This window comes from Puma concolor, chromosome D2, assembly GCF_028749965.1.
Source record: "Puma concolor isolate L17-30 chromosome D2, mPumCon1.1.hap2, whole genome shotgun sequence".
Taxonomy (NCBI): Eukaryota; Metazoa; Chordata; class Mammalia; order Carnivora; family Felidae; genus Puma; species Puma concolor.
In genome coordinates this window covers 57168430-57190389 of record NC_141677.1, presented here as the reverse complement: position 1 = coordinate 57190389, position 21960 = coordinate 57168430, and the positions used below count along the sequence as shown (strand labels likewise).

Below are 21960 nucleotides of genomic sequence, written 5' to 3'. Positions count from 1 at the left end.
TCCTGGCAGGTGTTCATTCGCAAATGGGTGTCAGGCACAGCGGGGGTCGTGGTTCCTGCTCCCGGGGAGCCTCAGTGCAGCGGGAGACAGTGATGCACACAAATAGATTGCCCGAGAGGAGGGTGGGCGGAGGGGGTATAGCTCAGGTGAGGGAGATGTGGAAGTTTCAGTATGTGCTAAACTCTACCGTTGGCCGCTCTGTGAAACAGCACAGGAAAAGCTATTTTGGTCCCCGTTCCGTTAATGGAAGCCCAGCGGGGCCTTGGCAGGAAGACACCAAGTATCTTCTGTTTCAGCTATTTCCAAGATACACCAAAGATCAACACCACAGGATTATTTCTACTTTTGCCCGGGTGTCAGCCTGAACCCACAGTCCTTTTGGATCGACGAGCGGCCTGGCTGCGGTCCCCACCGCGGCCCTCACTCAGCCGGGCCTGTGACTTGCCACTCCACACCGAGCTCGCAGTCACTCCCAGTGGGAAAAGTGGCCCCCACGTGAAACCACTGAAGTGGTCTCAAAACCCCAGCCTCTGGGTGAACCAAAGTGTGAAAGGTTGAATTCGGGTGTGGCTCCGAGTCTGTTCTCCATAGAAACAAGGAAAATGCGTTGGCCCCACTGGAATTTACTTTTGAAGAGCTTTATATTGACTTTGGTGCTTTCTGTTATTCTTTATTTCTGCTTTTATGTGAAGAATCGGAAAGGGACACTTGGATTTGAGGCGCACTTTTCCTGCCATTTATTGAGGGGCTGCTCTCTGGGGACTGGAACTGTGGCAATCCTGGCCTGTCAAGGCATCCACGGTCACAGTGACCTCGGCCGCGAAATGAGCTACAGGACTTGAAAAAAGTCATTCGTAATACACTTTAAATTCGTGGCCCATTACCAGACCACGACCCTGCGGTGCATTACAAAATATATTTTACAATAAATTCTACATTTGCCTCTTGAATAACATAATCGCATTACCTTGCACTTTTTACGTGAAAACCATTACTCTGGTTCATGTAACCATTTTAGAGCACAATTTTTGGTATTCCTGTGCTTTTTAAAAAAGACTTTGTTGTTGTTGCCGTTAACACACTGCAGCGTCAGAAAATCAAGGCACCCCAGCTTCCTGTACCTCTGAGCGGCCCCGGCCCCATTCAGTGGCAAAGGGAAGGCGTCTCCGCTGTCCTGTGAGCCGGGCTGGATGTTGTCAGCAAATCAGGACAGAAAAAATTAAACACACGTTGAGGTTGAACTGGCCTTCTTTTCCACGCTGCGTTATTCCCTTGGTGCCCATTTTAGGTTATTGGTGCTTGTCTTTCTGCCCTCCTCCAGGCTGCAGGCTCTTTAGCGCGTCGTAAAGTGAGCCCCGGAGATGTGAGGCGGGCTGCTCAAGGTCACCGGGCAGCGAGCAGCTGCGCCGGCCCCAGTCCAGGTCTCGCTCAGCCGCTTTGTAAGACTGCGAGGTCGTCAGCGGCGCTATTTTGGGGAACTCCTGCTCAGGGTTGCTGCTGCTTTCATCAGACCGAACGCACTTCGGGGGGGTCCACGTCCTCTCTGCTGCCCAGAAACAGGTGGAAGAGGGCAGCGCGTCTATTTGGTGCTTAATAAATGAGCCCAGTCTCGCTAACGTCACGCGGCCTTATATTTTCAAAATAACGTTGATATAAACGAACCTCCGGCCCAGGCTCTGATTTTTCTATTTGCTAGGCCGAGGAACTCTACCCCCTACCCTCCCCTGCCCTGTCTCTGACCCATCTCTAAATCTCCCGCTGTGAGTCAGTGAGATGCTGCAGTTGTCCGCTGGTTGGTAAACGCTACAGAGTTGGCTGTGTGGTGTTGGTGTCGGGCGGGGATGGGAGGGAGCAGGCATGGCCTTATGCCGCAGGCGGGTGTGAACCGATGCCACCTCGTTTTGGAGGGCCTGTGAACACCCAGCATGCATATCCTCCGCGATCTAGAAGTAGAAGCCTGCTTCTGGGCACCTGTTCTAGAGCAATGCTCACACCTCCCAAAGAAGCATGGACAAGAGTATTCGCTGCCTTTGGAAACAACCAGGATGCCTGGCAACAGGGACATTGCTCAGTAAGCTAGATGTCCATTACTTTGGGATGCCAGGAAGCCCTTGGACAAAATGAGGTGGATCCATTTATGCTGATCTGGAAGGATCTCCAAGACATGTCACTTGGTGACAAAAAGCTGCCTGGGGACGATGTGCAGTAGGTGGATATAATTTGTGAAGAATCTTCTACGTCGCTATGGGAGAGGAGCGGGAAGCCACACGCCTGAGCGCGGTGACCATGTGGCCGTATGGCCGTGGGTCCTTCTGACGTGGTAGAGGCACCGGGTGCAGCTTTTCTTTGTGATGTGGGTATAGTGTAGTTCATTTCAGGCTGTTACAAACAAGGCTGTGATCAGTCCCACCGCACAGACACCTTTATGCACCTGTAGAGGTGTATCTGTGAGATAAACTTCCAGGAACAGAATTGCTAGGTCCAAAGGCAACTGCATGGGTGATTTGATAGATATCACGAGGTTCCCTCTGTCAGAGTTACACCATTTTGCTCTCCCATCAGTAACAGGAACATGCCTTTCTGAAAAAAATGAAGGTGACATTCACATAAGATCAAATGAACCATTTTGGTGTGTAAAATTCATGGCATTTAGTATGTTTACCACGTCGTGTGAGGTGGAGACTTCTGTGCGCAGTTTGTCAAAGTAGTTTAGACTAAGAATGCGTTCGTGTGCTCCTTGCTTAGTTAAAAATGAAAAGAAGAATAACAGTATGGGCTTCAGAGTCAGATCCAGACCCTGGATCCAGAGCCTGCCCTTCATTCATTGTGTGACCCCAGGGAAATGACTTATCCCCCGTGAGGCTCAGTTCCCCCTGTTTGAGGTGGAGGAGAGAGCTTACCCCGTGGGGCTCGTGAGGATGTCAGATGCTTGGCTGTGGGAAAGCAGCTGGTTCATCCCAGCGGTAACTGGTGACTCCTTCCCCTCCGTGCTCTCTGGAGACGACACACTGATGGCCTCTGGCCCCAACGGCACCAGTTCAAGTCTCACCTCCCCGCTTTGTGCCTCAGCCTTTCTGAGACTGGTGCAATGTGCGCAGTGGGGAGAGTGGGGTGTGGGAGGACTCGGAAGCCAACACGCAGGAAGTGCTTAGAGCAGCACTGGCTACACAGGAAAGGCTCATGTAAGGGGGCTGTTGGGATTTTTGCCAGCCCCTGGCTGAGTGCGCCCGGTGGGTGAAGGAGCCCATTATAGATGCCTGCTTCTCTCTGCTCTCTGACTCAGGGCCATTGGTGCCAACCCTCTGTACTGTGACTGCCACCTCCGCTGGCTGTCTGGCTGGGTGAAGACGGGCTATAAGGAACCGGGCATTGCCCGCTGTGCTGGGCCCCCGGACATGGAGGGCAAGCTGCTCCTCACCACGCCTGCCAAGAAGTTTGAATGCCAAGGTGAGGCCAGGAGCACGAGAATGGGGTGGCGGGTACAGGGTTGCATCCCGCCCACCTGCTGCTGGGAGCCCATGAGACCTGCCTAATCCTGGAAGGGCATTCCAGGAGCTCCTGTGTCCCTGTGGTGACCTGCTGGATGGGGGGTGGTCAGGTGGCAGGAACGAGGCACCTGCTGCTTGTTAGTATGGCCGCCTTCTAGTCCTGACGTACAACGAACAAAAAAAAGCCAGGCAGAAAATCTCAGGCTGTAAGGGCCTTAATCCCTCCCTGGGGTTATGTAAGGAAAATAAAAATAGCAGCAGCGTTTCTGGAAGCTCCAAGCCTCTCAGCAGCGGGAGTGCTCGGGCCTCTCTATGGTAGGAATTGTGCGCGGCAATTAGCTTAAACCCCGAGCCGCTGGACCCAGCTGCCGCTCGCCTGACATTTGCAGAAATACAGGGACTTGAGTGTGATTGGAGACTCGCTCACGCTTTGCTCTGAAGCTGCCTCACTTAGGGCATCTGTAAATACTCATTCGGAGGTTGATTGACTGATTGACTGACAGCCCGGGAGCCCAGCTGAGCCAAGGGAGGCGGCTGAGGCCTGCCCCAAGCCCAGCTTTGTGTGCTGGGGGCCGCCTGGGGGGTGCAGCCCCTGCCCTCTGCAAGCTCACAGACCTCCATCAAAAATGAAACTGACATGGGGCGCCTGGGTGGCTCAGTCGGTTAAACATCCGACTGCGCTCAGGTCATGGTCTCACGGTTCGTGAGTTCAAGCCCCTCGGGCTCTGTGCTGACATCTCAGAACCTGGAGCCTACTTCGGATCTGTGTCTCCCCCTGTCTCTTGCGCTTGGTCTCTCTCCATCTCTTAAAAAAATGAATAAATGTTTAAAAATTTTTTTTAAAAAATGAAACTGACAGCCATAGGTTAATGGCCACCTTCCATGAAGGATGTTGTCACAGGGGTAACAGTTCAGAGGGACCTGATCTGTGGCTTGCCTGTTGGGAGTGAAACATTTGCTCAATATTTATTTAATGGGGTGGGGTTGACACTGGTAAGTTTTTTTTTTTTTTATTTTATTGAAATATAACATGCATAATAGCAAGATACACAGATCATAAGTGAATGGCTTGCTGAATTTTCACAGACTGAACGAACATACCAGGGATCAAAACACAGAACCCCATCAGTGCCCGGGAAACCTGCTCATGCTTCCTTCCAGTCATCACTGAAAAGTGTTTGTTTCTCTTAATGCTCATACCTCTTCAGCAGAACCAGTATTTCTCCTTTTCTAGAAGGAGTCCTAAGCGGACACCTGAGTTAACCAGCTAGTTCTATTTATTCTTGTGAGGGCCTAATGCCCCTCACAGGTGGTGCCCCAAGCAGCCTGGCTGCTGGCTCCTCGTCCACCTCCAAGTTCAGGGAAGAGGACCAGTGGGTCCTGGAGGGGCTGGGGAAGGCCTTGCCTGTGGTGACAGGAGAGGGTTCTTTCCTGTTCAGCCTTGGAGAGAAACATCTCAAAGACAAATGAGCTCTTTGCTCCTAAGCATGGCCTCTCACGGAGCTGTGTCCCCTCCTTGCCAAGGCGGCTGCCCTCAGTCTTCTGCTCACCGTGACCACGCTGGGGAGCGAGAGCCGGCTTCAGTGATAGTGATTGTGATGCCCTCACGCGGACGGCTTTGCCCTGACGCCGTGTGGGGGCTCCTTGGGCGTCCAAAGCCTGCCTGTTAAGCACTTTTCAGATTAGCTTATTTAGCCAATATGGCCCCCAAGGCAGGTGCTGTTATTAACCACACTTTACAAAGGAAGGTCTGGAGGCCCGGAAGGTGGGCTTAGAAAGGGGGCGTGAACCAGACGCAGAGGAAATAAAGGGAGGGCTGAAATCTCCTTGGGGAGAGAGCTTCCAGCACTGTCTCTGAGGCTGTCCGGCCCTACCCTCCCCTGATACCTACCCCCTGCCTCAGGTCCCCCCGCGCTGGCTGTCCAGGCCAAGTGTGATCCCTGCTTGTCCAGCCCGTGCCAGAACCAGGGCACTTGCCATAATGATGCCCTTGAGGCGTACAGGTGTGTCTGCTCCAGCGGCTATAAGGTGAGTGGAAGCTGGGGCTGGGGAGGAGGAGGGCTGTTCGTTCAAGATCAGGTGGGGCTGTGCTGTCTTGTTCGCCACTTTGCCCACAGTGCCCAGGGCAGCTGCTTGAGGGAATGTTTAGTCAATGACCCAGCACGTGAATGAATGAATGAGTGAACGAATGAATGAACAGGTAACTCTCGGGACAGGGAGGCCTGCTGCTGAGCGGGCTGGCTGTCTCTGTCGGCTCACACCAATCCCTGGGTCCCTCTGAGGTCCTCCTCACTCACTGTCCCCCTCTCCCACCTGCCCAGGGCCGTGACTGCGAGGTGTCCCTGGACAGCTGTTCCAGCAGCCCCTGTGGAAACGGCGGGACCTGCCACCCGCGGCAGGGCGAGGATGCTGGGTTCACGTGAGTTGCCTGGAGAGGCTGGAACCTGGTGGGTGGGATGGCCCGGGCCTCCCTGTGTTGGAGGAGGAGGTGGGGGTGTGCTAGAGACCCCTCCATGCCTACCCATCACAGGTCCCTGCTGCCCAGAGAGATGCAGGCCTGCCAGGCTGACAGCAGCAGGTAGGGCGGGGGCTCGGAGCTACACTGCCCGCCCCTGCTCCAGGCCCCTCCCTGTTCGTGCCAGGTGCCAGAGGGCCTTCTGATGGCACTGGGAGTCCATGGCCAAGGCCATGTGCAGTGGCACTGCTAAGGGGCAGTTTAGGGGTGTTTTAAACCCCTATAATCTCCACTAACCCCAAGGCCTCCAGTTGGAAGTCAACCACCTGCTTGCTGTGCCAGGGCTGCCTGACGGCAGGCCCCCAGCCAGCTCCTTGGTATCAAGCAACCCACCCCACCCCCCCCACCTGAGGTGGGAGCAAGTCCTAGTCTCCTTCCGATAGTCCCGCCTCCTGCTAGCAAGTACGGGCCTCCTGCTATGGTCTCCTGGGTCATACAGGTCACACCTGGGCGGCCGGGCCTCCTGACTCTTCTCTGAGCTCACCACACAAGCCCCCACCCAGTCTGCTTTCCCCCAGGACCCCTCCACGAGCCCCCCACCTTCCCAGAGCCCTCCTGGACCCAGAGCTTTTCAGAGGAACACACAGTATTTAGTTACTGAAAATAAACTGCCGGCCGAACAAATTTCCTCTTCAGAAAATGATGAGTCTACTTAGCAGGAATGGCCAAACCTGTCTCTGCAGACCTAAATCACCAGATGTGAAAAATAAAACACTAAACAGCCTCTCCCAGGTCGTCACCTTGGAAACGGCGTCCATACAATAGGCTCTGTCCAACCCCCTCCTCATTGATAGACTCCAGGGGCAGGGTTCTGTGGGGAGCTAGGGGAGCCCCCTCAGACGCTTCCCGCTAGGTGGGGGTGGGAGCCCTACAGATGACAGTAGGCCCCGAAACAGTGCGCTTCAAACCTTTTTGCTCACGTGCCCCCACGAAACTTAATTCCATCCCCTCTCACACGCTCTTACACGGACGGCTGGAATTTTTCGTGGTAAGTTGAACTTTGCATTGCAAGGGAGGTTAATTTCCAGGATATTGTAAATATTAACATTGAAAGACCTCACTTTTTACTTCACTCTCATCGCTTGCCAGTGGAATCTGAATAGCGCAGCAATTTGATACACTTAAAGATTACACCCACAAGCTCCTGTTTTAACTGCTTAAACATCTTCCCTCTCTTTCTCCTCCAACTAGTATTTCCATTTTACTCCCCAACCCCGCCTCCATTTTTGTTCGCATGTGATCTGTTGTGATGCTAGAGAGTCTGTTTATTGAGCACGCTGCCATACTTCTTTGCCACCAACATGGGAATGTAAGTTTAAAGTTTTTTTTTTTATTTCTTGTCACCATAAACTTCTGATGAACGGTTTCTTTTTCAGAGTCGTCATTACAATAATCAATGATATACAATTGATCAGAACATAACTCCGCTACAAAATTTTATTGATAATTATTACAGATAACAGGTGGAGCTTTTTGTGTGTAATTTTCTGATTCATGTGTCCCAGGGTGAATATGACAGAATGAGGACTCAGCATCCAATATATTCCTTTATAAAAATATACGTATATAGCTATAAATGCTGAGAAAGAGTTGTTGAAATAAATCATTGGGATTAGACGTTTTATTGTAGCATGCCATTCAATTATTTGAAACCCTTCCAAGATTATATACCAAAAACCCCAGAGTGATCTGTCATCAAAAATTATTTTTATTTTTTAATTTTGTTTAAAGTTTATTTATTTTGAGGGGGGTTAGGGGCAGAGAGGAGAGAGCGGGAATCCCAAGCAGTCTCCATTCTGTCAGTACAAAGCCTGACACGGGTCTTTGTATGAACCCGCTAACTGTGAGATCATGACCTCGGCTGAAGAGTCGGACGCCGACTGAGCCACCCAGGTGCCCCCAGAAATTATTTTAATGCTCGGTCAATTCTTAGTTGTCCCTTTATCTGGTGCCTGAGGGTTTTAGGCTCCAGGCATGTCCCCACCTTGGACTGCAGTTGGGAGAAGTGCACGTGCCTTTCTGAAGCTCTGGTTAGGTCTGTTTAGGGAAGTGTTTGTGCAGGACTTGAAGATCTGGAAATCAATTTCTCAGACATCTCTGACCCACAGATCTCTTGGCAAACCGCAGGTGCTCCCCCAGCTGGAAGATCACTGGTCTCCGGGACCCTCCATGAGCTGATTCCTGTTTATCCCCCAGCCCTGTTCTCACCTCATCCCTGACATATGGGCTAGGTGTCCTCTGCCTCTTTGTCCTCATCTCCCCGGCCTCAGTGTGGCCCCATCCTGGCCTCTCCTCTGGTTGCCGGTCTCCTTGTCGTCTCCCCGGCTAGACTGAGGGAGCCCCCAGAGTGCAGGACTGTCTTGTTTACTCTAACCCCAGTGCCTAGCACGGACCTGGCCGGGAGTGGGGACCAAAGCTCTGGGATGATGATGGTCACAGGTGGACACAGGCTTCCACAGTGCCTCAGGAAGGCTGCTGCCCTGGCCCTGCCCACCTGTCCGTCTCTCCTCACCTGCCCCCCCCCCAACCTCAGGTGTTCCTGTCCCACTGGCTTTGAAGGACCGACCTGTGAGGTGAATACGGACGACTGTGTGGAGCACACATGTGCCAATGGGGGCACCTGTGTGGATGGCGTGGGCAACTACACCTGCCAGTGCCCCCTGCAGTATGTGGGTAAGTGTGGTGGAGTTTTGGCATCTGTGGGGAGAGGTGGGCAGGTGTGCCTGCCCTGAGCCCCGTTCCTGTGGGCAGGAGGGCTGGGGCCCTCCCTCAGTGTCTACAGGAGGTTTCGGCCAGGCCAGCTGCCTGGCAGAGATTGGGGCAGCTTCTCTCCTGCCTCTTCCTCGTTCTTTCCCCAGGAAGGGCCTGTGAGCAGCTGGTGGACTTCTGTTCTCCAGATTTGAACCCGTGTCAGCACGGAGCCCAGTGCGTGGGTACTCCAGATGGGCCAAGGTGAGTGTTGCCCATTTCCAGGGCCAGGCAAGGGCATGGGCCTTGAAGTCCCCTCCCCTCTGGTCTCCCCATTCTGTTTCTTTGTCAAGTGAGTTTGGTCTCAGCTTTACGAGGGTTCAGGGTGGTGGCGGCCGCAGCTTTGGTCAGACAGACCTGGGTTTACAGTGTGACGCTGAATGGATGCCTTGACCGCCTGAGCCTGTTTTCTCGTCTGCAAACTGGGCACCCGGTGTCTTCCTCGTGGGGTGGTTGTAAGGGTCAGATGAGCAAATGCACAGAAAGCACTTAGCTCCAAGTCTGACATCTGATAAGTGTGCCATAAATGGCTGTTATCTTCCCACATCCACAATTTCTCATCCCCAATTACAAAATGCACAAAACTCTGAAGATCAAAAGTCCGTTTGATAGCAAAATCTGGTCTGACCTGAACGTATCTGGTAATAAAACCGGACGTACAGTGACACGAGGCTACTTATAGTCACTCTTCTTGCTGCAGAAATGTGAGTGTGTGTAATTAAGGGGCTGCCCCAGATCCCGTTACGTGTTACATAATGCTTTAGGCATTGTGTCACCTTTCCAAACCCCAAAAGATTCTGAATTTCAAAATCTATCTAGCCCTGGGAGGTTTGCATAAGGGGTCGTTGACCGTTGTCACCGTCGTTGTTACTGGCATATATGGAAGTGCATTGTCACCTGAAGACCACATCAAGGTCATGGATTTTAAAAATGTTTCCATCTGCAGTTTCGCAAACAGAGTCCCATTTTGGGAAGCCCGTTCCACTGGTCAGGACAAAACAGATGGTCAGGGTTGAGGCCTGTGGCTGAGGGACCCAACCCCAGCCACTCAGGCCAGGGTCAGCGGTCGAGTCTCTCAGGAAGCCCACTGTCCAGCAGGAGCTGCCCAAGGACAGTGGCAGGAAGCAAGAGACCGGGGTTATCGAGGTCCAGCCTGAGACTGAGGGGTGCATGGGAGACCCCACCCAAATGCTGCCCAGATGCTGCACTTGTGGGGTGCCGCTGGGGGGTGGGGTTGCCATGGCAGAGGGGCAGTGGCAGCTCGAGGGGTGTGGCTGCCGCTCAGAGGGGCTGGGCCTCAGACATAGAATAAAACAGGACTGCACGCGGTCCCTCGCCCTGTGCTGGGAAATGAGCAGAGAGCAGCTGTGTGGTGCCTGTTCTCGCTCTCCTGTTTTTGCGGGCGGGTGTAAGTAACTCCACTGTGCCTGCAGCTCGGCGGGTATTCAGTCCCTGAATGACCGAGGGAGCGAATGTAAACGAGTGGGCGGAGGCTCAGCTGCAGCACATTTTCCAGACTGCAGCCCAAGACCCAGTAGTGCATTGCGATCAACAGGGTGGGTCAAGAGTACCGTGAAAAACTAACATTGAGAAGCAACATGCCATTTTACGTAGTAAGGAAAAGTATTGTGGCGTGAAACCAGCTTTAGGGGTGCGTGTGTGTGCATGCTCACTGGGGTAGGAAGGTGTCGCTTACAGCCTGGAAAACCGGGAATGAATAAAAACATCCAGGCAGGGGTACCTGCCTTCCAGGTTGCGTGGTTGAACCATGGAGTTTGCAGTTTAAAGAGTTTCCAACAGGGAATCTCTTGATGATAGCTGGGGGTGCTTCCTGGAGGAGGTGAGGTTATTGGCCAGGCTGGACTGGGGCAGGGAGAGAGGAGGGGGATGTTCCAGAATCAATAGGTGTGAAGGTAGGGAAGTGCGGGTGGGTGGGATGGGGGCTGCTGCCAGTGGAGACCAGTCTGACCACAGGGTGGGCCCGATGTGGGGGGAGCAGGCCAGGGGGCATCTTGCGAGGCTGTGACTGAAAAGTAGGTGGAGGAGTGCGCTCCTGATTTGATAGGCAAATGGTTGACCCCCAGGTCACCGAGGCTGGGGGCTGGGCTGGAATTGCTGAGAGGGGGCACCAGCCCTGCAGAGGGAGGGCCAGGAGGCTGGTCCAGTGGAGCTGGGGAGGCTGGAGAAGAGGGCAAGATGAGCCCCAGGATTCGGGGCCTTGTGCTGGGGAGCAGCTGGGCAGGTCGAGAAGGGACTGAAGTTTGGCCTCGGTTGTGTGGTCAGTGGCCAGGGTGGGTCTTCCGTGACCGGATCCCCATCTCCTCGTGCCCCTCGGTGTCCATCCTCCTAGCCCGGAAGCTGCTGTCACTCAGAAGCCCACACAAGCTCCTTTCTTGTGCCAGAAAAGCGTACCAGGACGGGCTGGGGGCATCTTTCTCTCCAGAGCTCTGCTTGATCTCCTGGGTGTCCCACAGACGCGCAGGCCTTGAGGTTCTCTGTCACGTACACATAGCCCCTGGGCCCTGCGGGCTCCCGGCTGAGTGAGGGACTGATCCCCCCACGCCCCCAGGTGTGAGTGCGCATCAGGTTACGCAGGTAACAACTGCAGTGAGAACCAGGATGACTGCAGGGACCACCGCTGCCAGCATGGGGCCCGGTGTGTGGATGGAGTCAACAGCTACTCTTGCCTCTGTGCTGAAGGCTACGGGTGAGTGGTCCCGCTGTGCCCCGAGTGACTGAGGCCTTCTAGCCTCCAGCCGCTGAGCCGGCAGGAGGGAGCCAGGGTCAGAGCCTGGAAGTTGGATCCTGGGGTTTTAACCAAGGCTATGCCATCCCTAGCTGTGTGGCCTTGGGGAAGTTACCTAATAACTTGGATCATAGGCACAGGGTCCCTAAACTGTTTGGTTGAGGGAGGGGGTGGTGGGTACAGATTACTGGCCAATGCCCACCACATCCTGCCCAGCAAAACCTCTGAAGACATGTCCTAGCGTAAAGGTCATTTACCTTCACAGCCTGACTTCTCTGAAGAGTTGGGGGTGAGGAACACCTGCCCTCCTTCTGGCCATCCACCTCCCGTGCTCTGCTTGGGTCTTTTTTTTTTTTCCCCCATGGTTTTATTGGGATACAATTCACCCAGCTTCAGTATATAATTCAGTGGCTTGTACTCTATTATCAGGATTTTGCATGCATTAACCATAATCAATTTTAGAACATTTTCATTACTCCAACAAGAAACTCCATACCTCTTATCTGTCACCCCACCGCCCCCCATCTCAGCTCCAGGCAACCAAGAATCTGATATCTGTCTGTAGAGTTCCTTATCCTGAAGATTTCATATAAATGGAATCATACAATCTGTGGTCCTTTGTGACTGGCTTCTTTCACTTAGCGTCATGTCTTTGAGGTTCATCCATGTGGGAGCATGTATTAGAACTTCATTCCTTTTTGTGGCCAAATAGTATTCCGCTGCATGAGTAGACCACACTCGTTTATCCATTCATCCGCTGACAGGCATTTGGGTTATTTCCGCTTTGGGCTGTTGTGAATGCTGACGCTACAGGATGTATGCTGTGTCAGAACTACCTGCCGGAAGTACTGTCCCCTCTTGTATTTGTTTAGTAATTGGAGTCTTCTCTCTTTTGCTCGTGTCTGTTTTTTCTTTTCTGTAAAATGGGCAAGAGTAAAATTTGCTAGCAGACTTGACTGCCACGAGCCACGAGTGCTTCTCAAACTTTAATGTGCACACGATCTTGTTAAGCAGATTTAGGTTTTCCATTTCTGACAAATGCCCAGGTGATAGCTATGATGCTGGTCCAGGGACCACCCCTGTTTCCTACCTTGTCTTCAGTATCCTTCTGGCTTGTTCTCTCGAGGAAAGTGTTCATTAGGAACATCTTCTGTTGCTTTAAGGGTCCAGTTTCCCAAGATGTTTAGTGATTTCTCTCCAGGACTGTGGGAGAGAAAGATGTTGCCTTGCCCCTTCTTTGACCTGTATCTTTTCCCTCTCAGTGGGCAGTTCTGTGAGACCCCTCCCCGCCCACCTGCCCCCAGAAGCCCCTGCGAGGGGACTGAGTGCCAGAATGGAGCCAACTGTGTGGACCAGGGCAGCGGGCCGGTGTGCCAGTGCCTTCCAGGTTTCGGCGGCCCCGAGTGTGAGAAGTTGCTCAGTGTTAACTTTGTGGATCGGGACACCTACCTGCAGTTCACCGATCTGCAGAACTGGCCACGGGCCAACATCACGCTGCAGGTGCGTGCCCAGGGCGCCAGTCACAGAGGGGAGTCAGGCAGCAGGGGGCCGTGGCCTCAGGTCCGAGCATCAAGCGGCATCCTCGCCCAAAACTGGGAGCAGCCTGTGTCAGTCAAAACGCTTGGGATGTGGGTCAGGCACATCTGGAAATGTTATCAGGTCACAGAAGCAGTCTCAAGGCAGGGCCAGAAGTGGTCTCCTGGGTGACCGGGTCCTCTCCCACTATCCAGTCTCGCCTACTCCTGAGCTTCAGCCTCGAATGCTGCACACGGGTTTCTCCACGTGGCTAGGACACAGTCAGGGTTGGCTCTGGGCTTGTATCTTTGGCCACCTGTCCCTGGGGCCCTTATTTTGCCATTTTGCGTCTTGAATTTCATCTCAGAACATCAGTGTTTCGAGGGCAAAGAGCGGGTCCCACTTGAATGGCACTGTTTGCTAAACGTTTCTTGGGGAGGGAGAGGACAGTGCACATCACATGATAAAAGTTTGCGTCTCCTCTTTGGCCATCTCCCTCTTCCAACAGCTGCATTCCCTACCCTGGCAGCCACTTCTCCTCTCTGCCCTCTTCTTTTCTCCCAGAGCCCTTCAGCCTCCCGACGTGCTCACTGTGCTCTCCCCCACTTTATCACCTCTCCTAAGTCTTGCCCATGTACACTGTCTATACTGCAACAACACAGCCCAACTGCTCAGTAAAATAAAATTCACCACACCCTCCCAGCCACTGCCTCAGGCACCTCCTGCTGTCCCCGTCACTGGCCTGTCTTCAGTCCCATTCCCATCCCTGGACCAGTCACTGAGTCCAGCGAAACGGGTGCCATGAGGTGTCCGGCCTGGGCCGTGTGCCAGCCCTGTGTATGAGACCAGGGAGTCAGGCTGTCTACCGGAAGCAATGGGGGAAGAGGGACAAGGCAGGATCATCGTTTCTACGGCTTCACAGAGGGCTCCCCCAACCAAGGCAACTCCAGCTTTTGCTCACACAGATTCAGAGACCGGTGCTACCTCCTGAGTGGCTCCTTCCAGGTTTGGGTGGTCATGGCTATTAGAGAGCCCTCTTCACCTTGTCCTCTCTGTGGCTCCCAGAGGCCCATAGAACAAGCTACCCTGCATCGATCTGACTTTCCTCTCCGGGCACATAGTCCTAAGGTCTCTTACCTGCCCCTTCTCACACGTCGTTTCCAGGCCTCAGCTGGTCTGTCTGCCTTCTCTCTGTGGCCCTGGCCAGCCTGGCAGTGGATGGGATTTGAACCAGGGGCTGCCAGCCTCTGTCAGCATCCCCTTGAGGATGTGTCCCCTGGGCAGCCGGGGGGGGGCAGCTCTACGCACAGCATCCCTCTTCCAAATGTGGATCCCCCATCTGTCCCACCTACCTGTGCCACTGCTGGGTGGGGTGGGGTGGCAGAGAAAGTGCCCTTGCCCATCAGGTCTCCACGGCAGAGGACAACGGGATCCTGCTGTACAATGGGGACAATGACCACATTGCAGTGGAGCTGTACCAGGGTCATGTGCGTGTCAGCTATGACCCAGGCAGCTACCCCAGCTCTGCCATCTACAGGTAAGGCTTCCTCATACCCACCGCCCTCCCTCAGGGTGTCCCAGGCCAAGAGCAGGTGGTTATCGGGACCTCCAGAACCTGGGCTGCCCATGTAGGAAGATACAGTATTTGGGCCCATCTTGGAGCTGAGGCTGAGATCGAGGCCTGAGCAGTGGACCGACCCTTCCCTATCCTACCTCCCCCTCACAAGGGGGTCTGTAGTGGGAAGGGGAGGGGGGATAATTTGGAGACCCCTGCCCCAAACTGCTCACCTTTCCCTGGGGAGTCCCAAGAAGCAGAGCAGGAGGGGCCAGGCCCCAGGCCACCGAGTCCCCATGGTCTCTCCCTGGAAAGCAGCTGCTGACCAGTGGCGTTTTTGGGGAAGGACCCAGGCAGGGATGGGCTGAACTGAAGCCCATTCCCTGGGGTGGGGGCACCCCCTCTTCTTCTAGTGCTGAGACGATCAATGACGGGCAGTTCCACACTGTTGAGCTAGTCACCTTTGACCAGATGGTGAATCTCTCCATCGATGGAGGCAGTCCCATGACCATGGACAACTTTGGCAAACACTACACACTAAACAGCGAGGCCCCCCTCTACGTGGGAGGTAAGGACCTGGCCAGGTTGAGGCTGCGGCTGGCTCTCCCCAGGCCTCCCCATCAAGCAATGTGACAGCCATTCCAGGTGGGGCCTCTGTTGCTTTCTGGCCTGAGTCTTGCCAAGACAGCTGGTGCCCAGGCCACCGGATGACAGGGGCATTCCAAGCTGCCAAGGGATTGTCCTTCCTGGCCTGGAGCCCAGGCTGCTGTCGAGCTCAGACCGACCAAGAAGGATAGATGCCTAGGTTAGCCTGGCCTTGGGGGAAGCCTGGAACTTTCCTAGCTCTCTTCCAAAGTGGGTACTTTCCCTCTTGTCTTTGGGCCAGAAGGGGCTTGTCAAGCATTCAGGGTCCATTCCCAGTCTTGGAGCTGCTGTGAGAGACCCAGGCACCCAGCAGGAGTCTCCGCATCAGCTGGGGACCGCATCAGCTGGGGACCTCCCAGCTGGCTTTACAGGCTTTGCAGGTTAAATGCCCCTGTCTGCCACCCGCCAACATTTCCAGGTCTGAACAAGTCAGGTCTCTGCAACAGAGGGCCTTGGTGAGACTGCAGGCAGGTGTGAAGGAGAGAGCCCTGGGCTCTACTCCCAACTCTGCTGTTTGTTAGTCGTACAATTTCAGGCAAATCACTGACCACAAGATGGGTTTCAGCTACTCCTCCCTCAAGGGTTGCTGTGATCACCACGACAGCAGGTGACAAAGCAGCATACACCTTGGTTCCAGGCCCAGGTCCTCTGCTGCTTTTGGAGTCTTTGGGAGGTGAAAGCTGGTATCCCAGAGGGCGGGAAGGGTGAGGGCAGACTTTAGGCACCCAGAGCTTCCTTTGTCAGCTGGCCACTGCCAAGCCTGGCACCTGTGGGTTCTGGTCATTGAGGGAACAGGCTTTCCTTTTTTGTTTTCTGGGAAAGGAGTCTGGCCCCTCCAAGGTGGCAAAGGATCTTGGCTCAGGGTTGCAAAGACAGAAAGACGGAGGCCGAGGGTGGGAGGGAACACTGTGGAGATGCCCAGTGGACCGAGGGCAGTAGGGTCAGACATGGTCTGAGCCTGACTCAGCCCAACTCTGCTCGCTCCTACCCACCCAAGGGATGCCAGTGGATGTGAACTCAGCTGCCTTCCGCCTGTGGCAGATCCTCAACGGCACCAGCTTCCACGGTTGCATCCGAAACCTGTACATTAACAACGAACTGCAGGACTTCACCAAGACGCGGATGAAGCCAGGCGTGGTGCCAGGCTGTGAGCCCTGCCGAAAGCTCTACTGCCTGCATGGCATCTGCCAGCCCAATGCCACCCCTGGGCCCGTGTGCCATTGTGAGGCCGGCTGGGGGGGCCTACACTGTGACCAGCCAGCCGACGGCCCCTGCCATGGCCACAAGTGAGCCTGAGCTGGGTTCGGGGAGCCCTCACCCCTTGCCCGTCCCTTTCCCCATGCTGAGGGCTGCTGCATAGACTGTACTTTTAACACCCCAAACTGGAACATGTGGCCCAGCACAGGGTTTTTTTTCCATTTTTTTCCCCTAGTTTTCAGTTTTTATTAACAGGAAGAGGTCCCTAGGGATACAGAATCACATTTTTCTCCCTTTGTTTCAGTCTTAGGAATAGGATAACCTCCCCGGATGCCAAAGCTGGGGGGGTGGGTTCCCTGGGATTGGACTAGCTCCAGCCTATTCTCACAGTACCTTTTCTCTGTCCCCTCCAGGTGTGTCCACGGGGAATGTATGCCCCTCGACGCTCTCTCCTACAGCTGCCAGTGCCAGGATGGGTACTCGGGGGCTCTGTGCAACCAGGCTGGGGCACCTGTAGACCCCTGCGGGGGCCTGCAGTGCCTGCATGGCCACTGCCAGGCCTTGGCCACCAAAGGGGCACACTGTGTGTGTGACCCAGGCTTTTCGGGCGAGCTGTGTGAGCAAGGTCAGGGGCCCCCCTCCTGACATGCCCTCTCCAGGGCCCCTCCCCACAACTTGCATTAGTGACTTGACTTTTCCTCCTCCAAACCCTGGCATCCCCTCTGTGCCTCCTCCCCTCTCCTCTCCCACATCTTGGGCTGCTCTTGGGCCGTAGTACCCATTACCCTCTAGGCTCTGACCCCCACCCCCAAATGGTTCAGCTTGCCCTGAAGCCCCCTTATCCAGGGCAAGTGTCCCTTCTGGCTGGGGTCTCTCCTTACCGAAGGGGCTGCCCAGGGGAACAGCTCCTGCACAAACCTCCACATCTTGGCCCCATCACCTTGTGACCCAAGAGCAACAGGAAGTGTGAGGGTTGGGGACTCTTTCCCAGGCCCTCCCTGGCCCGTGTAACCAAGATGTTTCTGCTGGGATTGAGACTGCTGAGGCTAGGCAGAGGGAAGCTGGAGAAGTCCAGAACTCAAGCACCTTCAGGGGCCCTTAGGCCCCTGCTCCTGGCACAGATTCCTTCTCTATTGTTCTTGCCTCCCCAGTCTCCAGCCTCCTCTTGCACTCTTCCAGCAACTGGGAGCCCACTTACCTGACAGCCTAATCGGTCCTGGAGGGCCCTGGCAGCTAGAAAGTTCTTCCTACTGACTGGCCTATGGGCCCAGAAGGAAGCCTGTGCATGTGCATGTCGGGTGGGGTCGGAGGTGGAGTCTAAGCGCTAGAGGACCTGGTCCTTGGATGCGCCTCTCTGCCGCCTCCGGCCTCCCGGGGGCCGGCGCTGGCCCATGGGTGTGCCCTGAGGCTTTCTCTTGGTGTCTGTCCTATCCAGAGTCCGAGTGCCGGGGGGACCCTGTCCGGGACTTTCACCAGGTCCAGAGGGGCTATGCCATCTGCCAGACCACGCGCCCGCTGTCGTGGGTGGAGTGCCGGGGCTCATGCCCAGGTCAGGGCTGCTGCCAGGGCCTGCGGCTGAAGCGGAGGAAGTTCACCTTTGAGTGCAGCGACGGGACCTCTTTTGCCGAGGAGGTGGAGAAGCCCACCAAGTGTGGCTGTGCCCTCTGCGAGTAGCGCCAGGCTAGACGGGGAGGGGTGAGGCAGGCGAGAGGGCACGGCTGCAGTGAAGCCGGGTGGCCCGCAGTGGGGTGGGGGTGCAGGCCATCCTGCCTGTTCCTGAGTGGCAGGGCCCTCTGGCCCCACCCCACAGCAATCTCTTGGGGGGGGTGACCAGGCCGGCAGCTGGGGGTGGGGTGGGTGGGCGTGGCCCGGGCTTTAGGCCGCCCTCTCCGGAAGTGCCTTGCACAAACAGGCGCTTAATAAATATTTGTTGAATGAATGTGTGCTTGAGGTCAGGCCAAGAAGTGCACAGAATGATGACCCTCCCCGCCACCCCCCCTGCTTGCCTACTACCTGGGTCTGAAGAAGGGACTGGCCCCTTCCCAAAACAGCCTTTCCCTCTCGCCGGTGGCCCACACTGCCCTCAGAAGCCCCCTGTCCCCTGCAGATAACTTTGAAGCCTCCCCTGGGGCAGCCAGCCAGGATCTCTGCTTTTTCTGCTGCTGCAGCATCTGCCAGCAGTAGGCCAGGCTGCGCAGGGGAAGGGCCCCCTCCTGCTGGCCGGGAAGGGACTAACCCTTGCCTCCTGGGCTGATGTAGCACTAAAGCCACTGCTCAATGGGGAGTGAGGCTGCGGCTAGAGGAGGGTCCCTTAGGACCAGACCCCTGAATCCTGAAGTTACGAGTTGACCATTGTAGCTTCAAAAACGTCCACTGGGTCTGTTTGGAGTGGCAGTCCCACCAAAGAGGACAGGCGCTGGGAAGGTTCTTGGTTCCAGCAGAATAACCACCACCTCCAGACACCACCAAAGGGGCATTGGTCCTAGGCCTTCCTAGCCCCTAGCCAGCCACAGGATGCTGTCAAGCCATTGGCAGGGGCAAGGGGGTGTGGTCTAGGCTGCTTAGCCAGGGAGGCTTCCCCTCCCACGGAGACTGGGTCCAGACCCCCTCACCGTGCAGGCCAGTAGGGAGCAGTGGTACAGGCACCAGGAAACCTTTGCTGCCTGTCACTCTGGGCAAACGTCTTCCCCATCTATGGTCCTCTGTCTCCTAGCTGTCCCATGGGGAGGTGGTTTGACTGAACATACATATGAGCAATGTAGACCTTCCCACTGTGGCTCCGGAAGGGAGGCTAGAGGAGGTAGAAGATGCATGTTCATGAATCACATCAAGTATTTATGTGCCTAACTGGGCTGGCACTGTGGGTGTTCTGCTCTCATGGACAGATATGAACTAATCGTAGAGCATCACAGGAATGACCGGGATGCCTGGGAAGAGTTGAGCCGAGCGAGGGCTCCGACCACTAGACAGTGGCCCAGGCTAGGGCTGCTTACCCCAGGCGTTTGCAAGGAAGGACTCTGTGTTTGAAGAGTCACTGAATATGGGCCATGTGACTACAACTTCCATGCTTCCATGCTTCTCTTCCATGCACAATGAAAACACAGATTATCTTTGAGCTTAAATAGCAAGCTGGCTAGAAGATAGGTCACACTCTCCTGTCCAGATGTCTCCCCAAGAGAGTGTGCCCCCAGGGGACGCCAGTGGGCAAGAGGAGCAAGCATGTCCCTTTCCTGGCTCCTTCCACCTGCAAACAGAAGACAGGGCTGGGGGAGCCTGCTGGGTGGGGCTGAGGTGGTAGTGCACCTGTGTCCTCAGCCACCATGGGCGGTGGGAGGAGCTCCTGGTGCTGAGCGGTAGAGGGCTGGAGCCTCCGACAACTGGGGAAGCCTGGCACGCTCTACTACACCAGGACTCTGGCCAGCGAGTTGGAGCCCTGGAAGCCCTGTAATGGGAAGAGGATCCTGCCCTGCCCAACTGCAGAGGCATTTTCATGGCTGGATCTGCTGCTCACCAGGGACCTGGCTCTATTTTCTTGTGGTTCTGAGCAGGGCCACGGTGCCCTTCTCCGTGGACAGCAGCCTTGAGGGCCTTCTCCTAGGGCTGCACGGCATCCCTCTCTTACCTACAGTTTCTGGACCACGTGAGACCCTGGAGAGCAGCTCTAGCGCTAGGCAGGTACTGATAATATGGAGGAAAGTTCAAGTGCAGCTGGCACTTACCCCTTCCACGGAAGAGAGGTGTTTGGGCCAACTGACCCCGAGACACTTACCTTCCCGTGGCCACCACCATTCCGCCACTGCCCTGGAGTAGAAGTGGCTTCCTGAGCTTGAGGGGCACTAACCAGCAGCAGCCTCTTCATCTGCAGATGGGTGATGGCTGCCAGAAGTCCTGCTCTCCCGCTCCCGTGGGGTTGGGAGGGCAGAGTACGGGGTGTGCGTTTGCAGGGGGTACCCTGTGAGCTGGGTGCCGCCCCTACCCGGCCCTCCACAACACCCCGCATGTCAGCCTGGCCCCGCATGCACCCTCAGTGGAGCTGCAAGATTGGGATCCACCACAAGAGTAAGGGCAGCAAGGAGCCACGTGGTGTGTCCCAGGATCAACGTTTCCTCAACCACCAACCTGCAAGTTGCTAAGGAACTGGACCACCGCTCATCGCGTCTGTCCACATTTAGGCCCAGGAGAAGGCTCTGGCGAAACAAGCTCCAATTAATCACCTCCACACCTTGTCACCCCTCTGATAAAGACCTTCGTTCACTTTGGTGTCACCACCGGCTGTCTCCATTCAACATGCACCGAAGGGACACAAGCGGGGCAAGTCCTGAGGTTGCTGCTGCTGTGGTAGCACTGCTGGCGATGGTGGCCGGGGCTCCCTGGGAAGGTGTCAGGAATAGGCCGGACTCGTCTCCTCTTTGCCTGCTGTTAGCCTAACCACGAAAGTATCTCTTTATACAGAATACTTAACAGATTCTAATATATATTTGTATTTCATTTTGTTATAGTATTTTTATATGTTAAAGTCAATATCTCGTGTCCCGTTTTGATTTTCAGATGCTGTGTGGTAGTGACACTTTGTTTAGGGGTCTCTGTAGTCTTATCTGGATCACTCTTTTAGAGAGACTGGTTTAGAACAGGCCCGTGAGGGAGCCACACCTGCCCTTTCCCTAGAATTATTCTAGAACATGTTGGATATTGTCTGTTGTCTTCCATGTGAACATGACATTGATTCACTCAGGTTCTGCCTTGTTGATCTCTTTTTCTGCACTAAGGATGAGCCCAGGGCTGCTGACATGCAGATTCCCAGGGTTTGAGGGTTTCTGGGCTGCCTACACACTGGCCACAACCCCCCGATGGCTCTCAGAGGCAGCACATGTAGGACACCTGCCCTTGGAACTCTCTGGTCTTCATGAAGTGGCAGAGGAGGTCGGTTCTTCCCAAAGGAGGAAGGGGAGGTCTGGGGGATGGCTTGGTCATAGCTCCCTGGGGATGTGAGTGCAGGGGCAGAGCCTGGCTCTGCACAGCACACGCAGAGATCTGGGCAGGGGAGGGGTCCTCATCCTCATTTCCCCTCAAGTATCTGGAGTCACACCCAGAGTTTGTGAACAGAGTCACATCCACATTTAACCTGGCTCTGAAGGTTTCAGTTCACTGGGGCAACAGATAAGAAAGCAGTACGGTTTCTCAAACTGTCCTGTAAGGTTAACCTGAGTGTCACTAGAAGAGTGGTTCATAGGGATCAGTGGAGAAAGAAAGCAAACACACTTCTACAGTAGTTCTACTATGACTCCAGACTGTAGAATTGCTCTTAGCAATTTTTTAGGATGCATGACCTGAGCATCTAGGTGAGGCCAGGTGCTGGCAGTCGGGCTGGGCAAGGCCCCCACCACCAAGGTGACCCACCTGGTTCTCCTCTGATGCCAGGATCAGAGACTGATTCCCCACTAGATCATGATGATGGTTACACAAGTCATACCTGAACAGCACATGGTCACCTTGAAAGTGGGCGGTGATGGTAACTGCAGTGTCTGCAAAGCAATTAGGGATTTGGGAGGAA

At 54.9% G+C, this 21960-nt stretch overlaps 1 protein-coding gene across 2 annotated transcripts in view; it reads left to right on the top strand.

Annotated features, from left to right (window-relative positions):
- The window catches only part of SLIT1 (slit guidance ligand 1), a 184356-nt gene extending 163215 nt beyond the window's left edge, over positions 1–21141 (top strand). For both annotated transcript variants that reach the window (XM_086680526.1, XM_086680525.1), the window contains exons 26-37: positions 3284–3447; positions 5392–5516; positions 5810–5907; positions 8537–8676; positions 8862–8955; positions 11321–11458; positions 12760–12997; positions 14419–14549; positions 14981–15135; positions 16210–16498; positions 16823–17034; positions 17845–21141. In XM_086680526.1, the coding sequence (XP_086536652.1) occupies positions 3284–3447; positions 5392–5516; positions 5810–5907; positions 8537–8676; positions 8862–8955; positions 11321–11458; positions 12760–12997; positions 14419–14549; positions 14981–15135; positions 16210–16498; positions 16823–17034; positions 17845–18083 (2023 nt within the window). In that variant the 3' untranslated portion in view covers positions 18084–21141. The remainder of the gene's footprint in view (positions 1–3283; positions 3448–5391; positions 5517–5809; positions 5908–8536; positions 8677–8861; positions 8956–11320; positions 11459–12759; positions 12998–14418; positions 14550–14980; positions 15136–16209; positions 16499–16822; positions 17035–17844) is intronic.
- Positions 21142–21960: the final 819 nt, after the last annotated feature.